Below are 14,383 nucleotides of genomic sequence, written 5' to 3'. Positions count from 1 at the left end.
AGACACTATTTCTTTTGATTCATCCATCTCTACATCAGGACAAGGCACTATTTCTTTTAAAACCAAATCTGGCAATACATAGTTTTCATCGAATTCTGGGAACAACAAAACCAACTCAGATCGAAGATCTTCAATTGATTCACCATCTTTAAAATTGTTCATTTTGTAAATGAAATATTTTCGACATTCAATAAACCTTTGCTTTTCCATAACTGCTTTCAAATGAGAAATATTTGTCTAAACAGGAATTTATACTCTCTTTCATTTGCGTCATTTCCTGGGGAAAGCCCCTTTTGACAAATATCTCGATCGAGGAAAATTTAAAAATCTAAAAGCCAAAATCATAAAAACCTCAAATGTCTGACGAAAATGAAAGCGTAAAGCCTTCAGTAGCAAAACTACAAACAAGAAGTGCACCTAAACGCTCCAATGGTTTCGACACTAAACATGAATTAAATTTAGCATTGATTATTGTATGTGTAGGTGCCTTAGCTTACTACATATTTCGCCAATAAAATTAAGATTTGTCTCACGCGTGAGACATTCATCCATCTCTACATCACTACAAGACACTATTTCTTTTAATTCATCCATCTCTACATCACTACAAGACACTATTTCTTTTATTTCATCCATCTCTACATCAGCACAAGCCACTTTTTCTTTTAAAACCAAATCTGGCAATACATAGTTTTCATCGAATTCTGGGAACAACAAAAGAAACTCAAATCGAAGATCTTCAATTGATTCACTATCTATAAAATTGTTCATTTTGTAAATGAAATATTTTCGACATTCAATAGACCTTTGCTCTTCCATAACTGCTTTCAAATGAGAAATATTTGTCTAAACAGGAATTTACACTCCCTTTCATTTGCGTCATTTCCTGGGGAAAGCCCCTTTTAACAAGTATCTCGATCGAGGGAAATCTAAAAATCTAAAAGCCAAAATCATAAAAACCTCAAATGTCTGACGAAAATGAAAGCGTAAAGCCTTCAGTAGCAAAACTACAAACAAGAAGTGCACCTAAACACTCCAATGGTTTCGACACTAAACATGAATTAAATTTAGCATTGATTATTGTATGTGTAGGTGCCTTAGCTTACTACATATTTCGTCAATAAAATTAAGATTTGTCTCACGCGTGAGACATTCATCCATCTCTACATCACTACAAGACACTATTTCTTTTGATTCATCCATCTCTACATCAGGACAAGGCACTATTTCTTTTAAAACCAAATCTGGCAATACATAGTTTTCATCGAATTCTGGGAACAACAAAACCAACTCAGATCGAAGATCTTCAATTGATTCACCATCTTTAAAATTGTTCATTTTGTAAATGAAATATTTTCGACATTCAATAAACCTTTGCTTTTCCATAACTGCTTTCAAATGAGAAATATTTGTCTAAACAGGAATTTATACTCTCTTTCATTTGCGTCATTTCCTGGGGAAAGCCCCTTTTGACAAATATCTCGATCGAGGAAAATTTAAAAATCTAAAAGCCAAAATCATAAAAACCTCAAATGTCTGACGAAAATGAAAGCGTAAAGCCTTCAGTAGCAAAACTACAAACAAGAAGTGCACCTAAACGCTCCAATGGTTTCGACACTAAACATGAATTAAATTTAGCATTGATTATTGTATGTGTAGGTGCCTTAGCTTACTACATATTTCGCCAATAAAATTAAGATTTGTCTCACGCGTGAGACATTCATCCATCTCTACATCACTACAAGACACTATTTCTTTTAATTCATCCATCTCTACATCACTACAAGACACTATTTCTTTTATTTCATCCATCTCTACATCAGCACAAGCCACTTTTTCTTTTAAAACCAAATCTGGCAATACATAGTTTTCATCGAATTCTGGGAACAACAAAAGAAACTCAAATCGAAGATCTTCAATTGATTCACTATCTATAAAATTGTTCATTTTGTAAATGAAATATTTTCGACATTCAATAGACCTTTGCTCTTCCATAACTGCTTTCAAATGAGAAATATTTGTCTAAACAGGAATTTACACTCCCTTTCATTTGCGTCATTTCCTGGGGAAAGCCCCTTTTAACAAGTATCTCGATCGAGGGAAATCTAAAAATCTAAAAGCCAAAATCATAAAAACCTCAAATGTCTGACGAAAATGAAAGCGTAAAGCCTTCAGTAGCAAAACTACAAACAAGAAGTGCACCTAAACACTCCAATGGTTTCGACACTAAACATGAATTAAATTTAGCATTGATTATTGTATGTGTAGGTGCCTTAGCTTACTACATATTTCGTCAATAAAATTAAGATTTGTCTCACGCGTGAGACATTCATCCATCTCTACATCACTACAAGACACTATTTCTTTTGATTCATCCATCTCTACATCAGGACAAGGCACTATTTCTTTTAAAACCAAATCTGGCAATACATAGTTTTCATCGAATTCTGGGAACAACAAAACCAACTCAGATCGAAGATCTTCAATTGATTCACCATCTTTAAAATTGTTCATTTTGTAAATGAAATATTTTCGACATTCAATAAACCTTTGCTTTTCCATAACTGCTTTCAAATGAGAAATATTTGTCTAAACAGGAATTTATACTCTCTTTCATTTGCGTCATTTCCTGGGGAAAGCCCCTTTTGACAAATATCTCGATCGAGGAAAATTTAAAAATCTAAAAGCCAAAATCATAAAAACCTCAAATGTCTGACGAAAATGAAAGCGTAAAGCCTTCAGTAGCAAAACTACAAACAAGAAGTGCACCTAAACGCTCCAATGGTTTCGACACTAAACATGAATTAAATTTAGCATTGATTATTGTATGTGTAGGTGCCTTAGCTTACTACATATTTCGCCAATAAAATTAAGATTTGTCTCACGCGTGAGACATTCATCCATCTCTACATCACTACAAGACACTATTTCTTTTAATTCATCCATCTCTACATCACTACAAGACACTATTTCTTTTATTTCATCCATCTCTACATCAGCACAAGCCACTTTTTCTTTTAAAACCAAATCTGGCAATACATAGTTTTCATCGAATTCTGGGAACAACAAAAGAAACTCAAATCGAAGATCTTCAATTGATTCACCATCTATAAAATTGTTCATTTTGTAAATGAAATATTTTCGACATTCAATAGACCTTTGCTCTTCCATAACTGCTTTCAAATGAGAAATATTTGTCTAAACAGGAATTTACACTCCCTTTCATTTGCGTCATTTCCTGGGGAAAGCCCCTTTTAACAAGTATCTCGATCGAGGGAAATCTAAAAATCTAAAAGCCAAAATCATAAAAACCTCAAATGTCTGACGAAAATGAAAGCGTAAAGCCTTCAGTAGCAAAACTACAAACAAGAAGTGCACCTAAACACTCCAATGGTTTCGACACTAAACATGAATTAAATTTAGCATTGATTATTGTATGTGTAGGTGCCTTAGCTTACTACATATTTCGTCAATAAAATTAAGATTTGTCTCACGCGTGAGACATTCATCCATCTCTACATCACTACAAGACACTATTTCTTTTGATTCATCCATCTCTACATCAGGACAAGGCACTATTTCTTTTAAAACCAAATCTGGCAATACATAGTTTTCATCGAATTCTGGGAACAACAAAACCAACTCAGATCGAAGATCTTCAATTGATTCACCATCTTTAAAATTGTTCATTTTGTAAATGAAATATTTTCGACATTCAATAAACCTTTGCTTTTCCATAACTGCTTTCAAATGAGAAATATTTGTCTAAACAGGAATTTATACTCTCTTTCATTTGCGTCATTTCCTGGGGAAAGCCCCTTTTGACAAATATCTCGATCGAGGAAAATTTAAAAATCTAAAAGCCAAAATCATAAAAACCTCAAATGTCTGACGAAAATGAAAGCGTAAAGCCTTCAGTAGCAAAACTACAAACAAGAAGTGCACCTAAACGCTCCAATGGTTTCGACACTAAACATGAATTAAATTTAGCATTGATTATTGTATGTGTAGGTGCCTTAGCTTACTACATATTTCGCCAATAAAATTAAGATTTGTCTCACGCGTGAGACATTCATCCATCTCTACATCACTACAAGACACTATTTCTTTTAATTCATCCATCTCTACATCACTACAAGACACTATTTCTTTTAATTCATCCATCTCTACATCAGCACAAGCCACTTTTTCTTTTAAAACCAAATCTGGCAATACATAGTTTTCATCGAATTCTGGGAACAACAAAAGAAACTCAAATCGAAGATCTTCAATTGATTCACTATCTATAAAATTGTTCATTTTGTAAATGAAATATTTTCGACATTCAATAGACCTTTGCTCTTCCATAACTGCTTTCAAATGAGAAATATTTGTCTAAACAGGAATTTACACTCCCTTTCATTTGCGTCATTTCCTGGGGAAAGCCCCTTTTAACAAGTATCTCGATCGAGGGAAATCTAAAAATCTAAAAGCCAAAATCGTAAAAACCTCAAATGTCTGACGAAAATGAAAGCGTAAAGCCTTCAGTAGCAAAACTACAAACAAGAAGTGCACCTAAACACTCCAATGGTTTCGACACTAAACATGAATTAAATTTAGCATTGATTATTGTATGTGTAGGTGCCTTAGCTTACTACATATTTCGTCAATAAAATTAAGATTTGTCTCACGCGTGAGACATTCATCCATCTCTACATCACTACAAGACACTATTTCTTTTGATTCATCCATCTCTACATCAGGACAAGGCACTATTTCTTTTAAAACCAAATCTGGCAATACATAGTTTTCATCGAATTCTGGGAACAACAAAACCAACTCAGATCGAAGATCTTCAATTGATTCACCATCTTTAAAATTGTTCATTTTGTAAATGAAATATTTTCGACATTCAATAAACCTTTGCTTTTCCATAACTGCTTTCAAATGAGAAATATTTGTCTAAACAGGAATTTATACTCTCTTTCATTTGCGTCATTTCCTGGGGAAAGCCCCTTTTGACAAATATCTCGATCGAGGAAAATTTAAAAATCTAAAAGCCAAAATCATAAAAACCTCAAATGTCTGACGAAAATGAAAGCGTAAAGCCTTCAGTAGCAAAACTACAAACAAGAAGTGCACCTAAACGCTCCAATGGTTTCGACACTAAACATGAATTAAATTTAGCATTGATTATTGTATGTGTAGGTGCCTTAGCTTACTACATATTTCGCCAATAAAATTAAGATTTGTCTCACGCGTGAGACATTCATCCATCTCTACATCACTACAAGACACTATTTCTTTTAATTCATCCATCTCTACATCACTACAAGACACTATTTCTTTTAATTCATCCATCTCTACATCAGCACAAGCCACTTTTTCTTTTAAAACCAAATCTGGCAATACATAGTTTTCATCGAATTCTGGGAACAACAAAAGAAACTCAAATCGAAGATCTTCAATTGATTCACTATCTATAAAATTGTTCATTTTGTAAATGAAATATTTTCGACATTCAATAGACCTTTGCTCTTCCATAACTGCTTTCAAATGAGAAATATTTGTCTAAACAGGAATTTACACTCCCTTTCATTTGCGTCATTTCCTGGGGAAAGCCCCTTTTAACAAGTATCTCGATCGAGGGAAATCTAAAAATCTAAAAGCCAAAATCGTAAAAACCTCAAATGTCTGACGAAAATGAAAGCGTAAAGCCTTCAGTAGCAAAACTACAAACAAGAAGTGCACCTAAACACTCCAATGGTTTCGACACTAAACATGAATTAAATTTAGCATTGATTATTGTATGTGTAGGTGCCTTAGCTTACTACATATTTCGTCAATAAAATTAAGATTTGTCTCACGCGTGAGACATTCATCCATCTCTACATCACTACAAGACACTATTTCTTTTGATTCATCCATCTCTACATCAGGACAAGGCACTATTTCTTTTAAAACCAAATCTGGCAATACATAGTTTTCATCGAATTCTGGGAACAACAAAACCAACTCAGATCGAAGATCTTCAATTGATTCACCATCTTTAAAATTGTTCATTTTGTAAATGAAATATTTTCGACATTCAATAGACCTTTGCTTTTCCATAACTGCTTTCAAATGAGAAATATTTGTCTAAACAGGAATTTATACTCTCTTTCATTTGCGTCATTTCCTGGGGAAAGCCCCTTTTGACAAATATCTCGATCGAGGAAAATTTAAAAATCTAAAAGCCAAAATCATAAAAACCTCAAATGTCTGACGAAAATGAAAGCGTAAAGCCTTCAGTAGCAAAACTACAAACAAGAAGTACACCTAAACGCTCCAATGGTTTCGACACTAAACATGAATTAAATTTAGCATTGATTATTGTATGTGTAGGTGCCTTAGCTTACTACATATTTCGCCAATAAAATTAAGATTTGTCTCACGCGTGAGACATTCATCCATCTCTACATCACTACAAGACACTATTTCTTTTAATTCATCCATCTCTACATCACTACAAGACACTATTTCTTTTAATTCATCCATCTCTACATCAGCACAAGCCACTTTTTCTTTTAAAACCAAATCTGGCAATACATAGTTTTCATCGAATTCTGGGAACAACAAAAGAAACTCAAATCGAAGATCTTCAATTGATTCACTATCTATAAAATTGTTCATTTTGTAAATGAAATATTTTCGACATTCAATAGACCTTTGCTCTTCCATAACTGCTTTCAAATGAGAAATATTTGTCTAAACAGGAATTTACACTCCCTTTCATTTGCGTCATTTCCTGGGGAAAGCCCCTTTTAACAAGTATCTCGATCGAGGGAAATCTAAAAATCTAAAAGCCAAAATCATAAAAACCTCAAATGTCTGACGAAAATGAAAGCGTAAAGCCTTCAGTAGCAAAACTACAAACAAGAAGTGCACCTAAACACTCCAATGGTTTCGACACTAAACATGAATTAAATTTAGCGGTGATTATTGTATGTGTAGGTGCCTTAGCTTACTACATATTTCGCCAATAAAATTAACATGTGTCTCACGCGTGAGACATTCATCCATCTCTACATCACTACAAGGCACTATTTCTTTTGATTCATCCATCTCTACATCAGCACAAGGCACTATTTCTTTTAATTCATCCATCTCTTAAGTGGCAGTCCCGCTAAAAGCGGTCCACTCGACTTCGGGACCAAAACTAATTTTCCTTCATTTTTTGTCAGTGAAAAGGCTTTGACACACATATATAAAAAAGCAATTTATTATTTTCCAATTCCTTATTTTTGCTTTGCTACGAGCCACATACCCCGCACACATATCACTAGTGATATGTGTATCCCCTCCAAAATGGCGACCAGTGATATGTGTATCCCCCACCCTCCTCCCCTATACTTTAATATCTTGTCTTTAATATCGCTCTTGTCGTCCGGTCGCTTACTGGACGAACGACCAACCGAAACAGACTTAAAACGCAAATCTCAATTTTTGTAGTTGAAAAAGCTTACGTATCTGCTGCTGGAATTGTGTTCTTGATCCTAACTGGTTTTTTGCGAGCAGGATATAATGAATTTAAAGTTGAACACCAAATGGATCTAGATATATTTCAATTTGAGTTTCACGGCACGGGATTTCTAGGACGATATTAATTGCGCGGTGCATTCTCACCCCTCGAGTAACGCATATTCTCCACTGTTGATCGCCTTGTTTGCATCTGAATTATTCGTGGAGTGAAACACATATCACTTCTTCGACCCGCTCGCCATAAAATGATTGGTGGCACTCGTGTATCCCCTGCACCCGCTTTTGAGTTCGACTTTTTGTAAGATATGTTAAGTCTCAAGCTGTATACATTGCTATACTGCGAATATTGCTAGTGCGTTTCATAATATTCGACGTTTATTGTTCGGCAGTTGGCCTAGAGAAGGGCTGTCTTCAGGGGATACACATATCACTGCGCCATGTAGTAATTAGTGATATGTGTATCCCCTGCATGCGGTCGTGTACAACCGAGGTCAGTGAAACTCCAGAAATCCCAAGCTATGAATAAACGCCGGGTGTCAATATTTCTAGCAAGCCAGTTTTGACAATGCAAATGTAATGGGGATTTTTCTTCTTGGGTAGAAAGCCAATATAACAGCTGTGTCCATGGGGATACACATATCACTAGTTCATGAAATAATCAGTGATATGTGTATCCCTTATTATCCCGTGCACGCGTGCACGCGTTTTTGGTGGAATTATCGAGTTTCAAACTCCAGTAAACCCAAGCCGTGTAAAAACGTCGGGTGCTAAGTTTTGACAAGGTTGATGCGCTATATTATAACAGTTGTGTTTATGGGGATATACATATCACATCGCCATGAAATAATTAGTGATATGTGTATCCCCTGCACGCGATTTCAGTTTAGATATTTAGACATAGGAGTTGCAAACTCTGCAAACCTCAACCTGGGTATAAACGTCGTAGCGAGTAAGCAGCCAGCACGTTTCGTCAATAATTGGCCATTTTCGTCGATCAGGTAGATAGCCAATCTAACGGCTGTGTTTAGGGGATACACACTGAGATCACTGCGCCATAAAATAATTAGTGATATGTGTATCCGCTGTTCGAAGTTTTAGTCAGATATACAATCGAGTCGGTTGGAACTCACCCAAATTCAAGAAATCCTAATCTGCTCCGTTGGGCGCGAATTCATTTCTGGTTTCTCTTACTCTTTACAGCGCTCGTTGGAACCTCGCAACCGAGTGGCCATTTTGTTCGTTGAATGCCCAGGCACGCATCAGTGTTTTGTGTATCCCCACGGGGGATACACATATCACACATTTTAATCGTAATTTTAAATTTTTGGCAAAGTTAAATTTAAATACACGACCCCACAAGCTTTTAGCTTTAATTATTATCGTGTTTAAATAAAGTTTATCTATCTATCTATCTATCTATCTACTAGTGATATGTGTGCGGGGATACACATATCACGGGGATACACATATCACTGTGACCGGCTTGGTCAGAATGTCACGCAAGTTGTAACGTGACCAATTACTCCCTGAGTGATAACAATGGGGTGACAGGCCTACACAACTCCTATCCACGTGTAATAGCCGCTTTCAGAGTTTTGCTCGAACTAGTATATCTTTGAGGATCTGCCCCTTTTGTATTGTACGATAGGGGGATCTTTGAATATTTCGCTAAGCAATAATCCTGTTTTTAGGAGGACATTTCACAAGAGTAGAGCCGTTAGAGGTCATAGGTCTGCGTGGTTTCCGCTGCTATCCGCGTGTAATTTGTTGAGTTTGACACCTCTGTTTTTGGCCACGTGCTATTTTTTTTTGGCTCATTTGATTGCAAGATATGTTTTAAGCTCTCTAAATATTAGCTCTCTAGGGCCAAAGTTTGAAATATTCCGTGAGCATGTTGGTTACTTGCATTTTGTATTACTTCGCCGCGCCCGGCTGTTTGATTTACTGTTGCAAGTTATGCTGCTTGTTATCACGGGTGTCATATTTATCTTTGTCCGGCTTCGCCAAAGATAGCTGTAGCTTTCCTTGTTGAAAGCTATGAGTCTGTCTTAGAGAGACGTTCTTATGCCTCTTGCATCAATTTCATCGAGCTTTTTGTCCTTCCAGTTTGTTCGTTCTGGAACTGCAAAAGTAGGTGTTCACGCGCAAGTCTGTGGACCGTTTTGCGTGTTACTTATGATATTGTGTGGTTTTGTTCAGGCAAAAGTTCTGAATTTAGGAGTTCTTCCTATGATTGTTCATCCAGCTCCACGTTGTGGTTGTCATTGCTTTTATTTGCGATGTTGTCAGGTTTTCTGGAGACTGTTAATAGTCCCTCTTTTGTTAGGAGGCTCGTAGCCTTGTAGATCAGGCAAGACCGCGGTTTCGATCCTTCTGGATCTCATCAGTTGCCGATAACATGGAGTGGTAGAGACCAATACTCTATTAGTCATGTAGGGCTATGTAGGTATCTGGATTTTCGCGCGCAAATTACCCCAAGAGCTCATGTGACACTTCCGAGGTCTGGGAACTACAAACATTTTGCGCCTTGGAAGTCTCGCGCGGAGGTGACCATGTGAGGAAGAGTTCAGCTGGAATTTCGTGGTATTTTAGGGAGAAAATGACCACGCTTCAAGTCAGATGAAGTGTCAAGTTCTTTTTAACAGTGTTGACAATGTCTGGAGAGATATTACGAGGACTTTTTGGCCAATACAACCTCTTGGACTCGAGACTTGTCACCGAAAGAAAGGTGATGTTCTTTTTTTTCAGCTGGCTTCGTTTTTGGTAGTCCAGAGGGTGGATAGCGCTAGTAACCTATTTGATAATTGGCTGTCTAGTGGATAGCGTAGTTTATTCTGTTAACACTTATCTACTCGATATTGATTTTTGCGATTGATGACGTTTCACACCCTTTGAGCAACTAATTTTCATCATATAGATTGGTGTGATGTTTGATATTGTAAAGATGTGTCACACTTGAGGCGGGCTCCTATCGGTTCCTCGTTTTGCTATAATAGTACAGCATATAGGCATATAGCACAAGAAAAAGGAACGATGGTATTTTTGATAGCGAAAACTTAGGGGAAGTGTTATTGTAGTGGTCAGTGTAAAACGTAGACTGTAGACTGCAGACTACAAACCGGGGCTAAACCGCTAAAATGCAGACTGAAGGTATAATGCAGACTGCAGGGGTGAAATGCAGACTGCTGACTGTAGACTTTTTACTGAATCGGGGTTACCATTTCCATCACTGAGAGCTAACTGTAAACAGGCTAACTGGGGTGTTATTAAGGCTAACCTGAGTGATATTCAGGCTAATCAAAACTATAACAAAATTCTCGAATGTGATTGGCTATCAGCAGCCCGATTTGAGCATTAATTGGACAGTGCGTGTCATTTTGCATGCGCTGTTGCAGTGCACTTTGTTGAGTAAACTGCTGGGTTTTTCAGCATTCATAACAACGTTTTAAAATTGTTCAGCGCTCAATCGATGGTTTGTTCGTTTCTCGAATTTTGTCATAGTTTTGATTAATTGGTAACAGGACATCGTGTCGTCCAATTCAGTCTATAATCATACTCGTGATTAACAAAGCAGACTCCCGCTTCGCGGTCGTCCAATTTTGTTGATCACTCTTATGATTACAGACCGAATTGGACTCCACTCAGTCCTAATACCATCATTAATCAATGAGCTATTTAGGCTAACCAGAGTACAGACTGTCAAATGCAATTACAGTGAAACCTCTATTAAGTGGACCCCCAATTAAGCGGACACCCTCTATGAAGCGGACACTTAGCCTGGTCCCAAAATTAACGTCCTATATTTCCCTTTATAGTGAACCCCTATTCAGCGGACACCTCTTTTAAGTGGACAAGGACACTAAAGTATCTTGTATTTGGCTAATTTCTAGTGTTAAAAACCTTTATTAAGCAGACACTGAACTGAATTAACAATGTGGTATTGGGCTATGTCCTTAAAATAGTTGATTAAATAGTCAATTAAATGTACCTGTATTATTGTTGCTGTATTGAAAGGGCATTATTACAAACAAATTAAAATTGGTAATGAAAGTTGATTAACTTGAACTCAGGATAGCTTAGTTAACAACCTGGAACTTTATAACAGTACAGAGGAACCGTTGAATGTTAACTGTTAACAAACATTGCACAATTGTTATAAACCTTTATTAACTGGACACCCTTTATTAAGCGGACACTTGGGAAGGTCCTTAGGTTGTCCGCTTAATAGAGGTTTCACTATAGCTAGAATAACCCTATTTATAGTTTGCACTTGATAGTGGAAACAGCACGATATATACTTTAAAAATCTGTAGTCTGTAGTCTGTAGTCTGCACTTTACTCCTGGTCTGCAGTCTGCAGTTTACCCTCAGTTTGCAGTCTACCCCCTGTCTGCAGTCTGCACTCCACAGTCCAGAGTCTGTGTTTTGCACTGACTGGTTATTTTCGCCCTTTTAAAAATTCAAAATTCGACCAAATTTTCAATTTTTTTAAATTTTTTTTGTCAAAATTTGACAAAAATACAAAAATGATATCTCAAGGGCAATGCTGAAACAGCATTTGTAACAAAAATTTTCTAACTTAGCATTAGGCATCCTGGGAGTCCCTGTGGAAGGAGAACAGATGACCATACAATACACTGGTGAAATGTTCTAACCATTACACTCCAGAAGTTTCTAAAGCTTGCTTCACACTTGTGAGATAAGTACAAGCAAAAGCATAAGCACAAGCACAAGGAGATCCCAGAGGAGATCTAGAATAGTGCCATTTTGATCAGTTCAATTTTTGCACTTATGCTCAGGCTAATTTCACAACAGTTCCCACTTGTGAAATAAGCATAACTCTTATGAAATAAGCATAAGTGCAAGCAAAAGAAAAAGGAATGCACTTTTTTCTTGTGCTTATTAAATGTTTTCGCTCATTTCACCTTTGTGGATACTAACGTTTTCATGTGCTTATGCCTGTGCATAAGCTTTTGCTTATCTCACAAGTGTGATCCAGGCTTAAGCAGGCTACTGTGTAGGCTATTAACTAGGCTCATATTTGACACGTGCGCTGCATGCCACAGGGATCAGCAATATCAAAGGGTCCTGGGTTGATCAAGATGAGGAAGAAATATGCTATATGTTAAACTTGGTAAATAAAATGAGAAAAATATAAATTTAGTTATCACAAGTGCAGAACTTGAAGTAAAGAATATGTACCCCTACAGTTGTAGCTCTGAGGCTACAAACAACATGATCTCCTTCTAGCCCAGTATTAAAATAGGTTATTCAGCTGCTGAGCAGAGCTGTTTATAGCCATCTGTTTAATACTTCTCTTCACCTGTTCAAATATCTGGCATCATCTGTTCAAAGTGTTTTCTTAGTAATTCCTTCAGTTGGCCCAGAAGCATTAGTGTACATTTATGCATGAGAACTCACATCTCATGTAGCGTCGTTGGAGTTGAGACTTCATTTTAACATATACTTTTTGGTTTTGATGTAGAGAGCATCCAATAATTTCCTTTTACAACTGAGGTCGCCTGAAGTATTGAACACCCTTGATGAGAACACTGACTTGAGGAGAAAGAAAGCTCTGACATGGGACGCGATCTTCAAGAAACTAGAGCGCTTTGTTGACTTGGAGTTGGAAAGTATTGCTGAGCTACAACGTTCAAATGTCCACAAGAGACAACAGGTACTTGCAGTTTTGATATGGCGTCCATAATAATTGCATGTATTATAACGATAAATTAGAAGTGTGGCAAAATTAATTGCCTTAAGACATGTACTTGTGAGTCTCAATCTTTGTTGTGGGGACTGTGATTGATTAAAGTAATGAAATTATGAGCTGGAGATTTCTAAATGTGTAATTGTGCCCTCACGAACTGATCCATATCCATAGGGGCAGCCATTTTATTAACAACTGCACAGTGTTAGACTACTTACTCTCTACCTATTAAGCAATTAGATTATGAGCTCAAGATTTCTATCGCGTGATAGTTGACGAAGGCACAGCCTGAGTCAACTATTATGGATAGAAATCGAGAGCGAATAATCTGATTGTTTTAGTATAAATCTACTAGTCATTCAAGACTTTATCTAAATCCTCTTCACAGACACTGAGAAAACACAAAGAAGCAGCTGTCATTTGTTAAAAAGAGTACACTGCTACGTTGCTCACTATCTATTACAGAATAGATAGTCAGTAGTGTAGCCAATCAGAGAACGGCATTCGTGATAGAACGCTAGTAGATTTATACAATTAAAACAGAATAGAAGATGGAGGATGGCATTCCTGATAGAACGCTAGTAGATCTATACTAATTCTGTATATTTCTTTATGTGTAGCGTACAGTTTTATACCATAGGGAATGTAATACCACCACAGTTTGTCAATGCTATCACTAATGTTAGAAAATTGACTTCAACGTATTTGTCCTTTGTCCTTTGGTAGGATATTGTTAAATTTGTGAGGGATTTGTTAAGGAAGGTGGATGAGCGTAAGTACGCTTTGTGTCCTAATCTGTATGTTCATGACATATATATATCTTACTAGATGTTTTGGTGGGTAGTATCGCTGTATATTTTTCAGTTGTGCCGTATTTTGACAAACCCGCGAGTCAAAATACAAACACCGAGTAAAAATACAAAGTGATACTACACACCAAAACATATACAGTAATAAGAGATTTATTATCCAACTGCTGTAGTCAATAAATTTATCAGTGAAAGAGGGAGAGTGTGACAGTTTTGCGTGCATTGACCAACCTGTCCAGCAAACAGGTTTTCTACTGTACAAATAACTGTACAATATATTGCTGTATATTTGTACTGTTATTTGGACAGTATTCGCTGCAGTTGGATAATAAATACACCATATTTGTAACAAATTGTAAAAGCAG

At 36.6% G+C, this 14,383-nt stretch overlaps 2 protein-coding genes across 2 annotated transcripts in view; one reads left to right on the top strand and one right to left on the bottom strand.

Annotated features, from left to right (window-relative positions):
• Positions 1 to 8,760, bottom strand: part of LOC110049420 (uncharacterized) — a 33,122-nt gene extending 24,362 nt beyond the window's left edge. The window contains exon 1 of the mRNA XM_089283107.1: positions 8,631 to 8,760. The gene's annotated coding sequence lies outside the window, so the exon portion shown is untranslated. The remainder of the gene's footprint in view (positions 1 to 8,630) is intronic.
• A 1,268-nt stretch (positions 8,761 to 10,028) lies between these two features.
• The window catches only part of LOC110049390 (serine-protein kinase ATM-like), a 50,434-nt gene continuing 46,079 nt past the window's right edge, over positions 10,029 to 14,383 (top strand). Inside the window, exons 1-3 of the mRNA XM_089283103.1 lie at positions 10,029 to 10,228; positions 12,985 to 13,176; positions 13,936 to 13,981. Coding sequence (XP_089139229.1) covers positions 10,154 to 10,228; positions 12,985 to 13,176; positions 13,936 to 13,981 — 313 coding nt within the window. The 5' untranslated portion in view covers positions 10,029 to 10,153. The remainder of the gene's footprint in view (positions 10,229 to 12,984; positions 13,177 to 13,935; positions 13,982 to 14,383) is intronic.

This window comes from Orbicella faveolata, unplaced genomic scaffold (assembly GCF_042242905.1).
Source record: "Orbicella faveolata isolate gen_17 unplaced genomic scaffold, um_ofav_v1 contig_12, whole genome shotgun sequence".
Classification (NCBI taxonomy): Eukaryota; Metazoa; Cnidaria; class Anthozoa; order Scleractinia; family Merulinidae; genus Orbicella; species Orbicella faveolata.
Note: the sequence above shows the minus strand (reverse complement) of the source record. Positions and strands in the feature narration are given on the sequence as shown.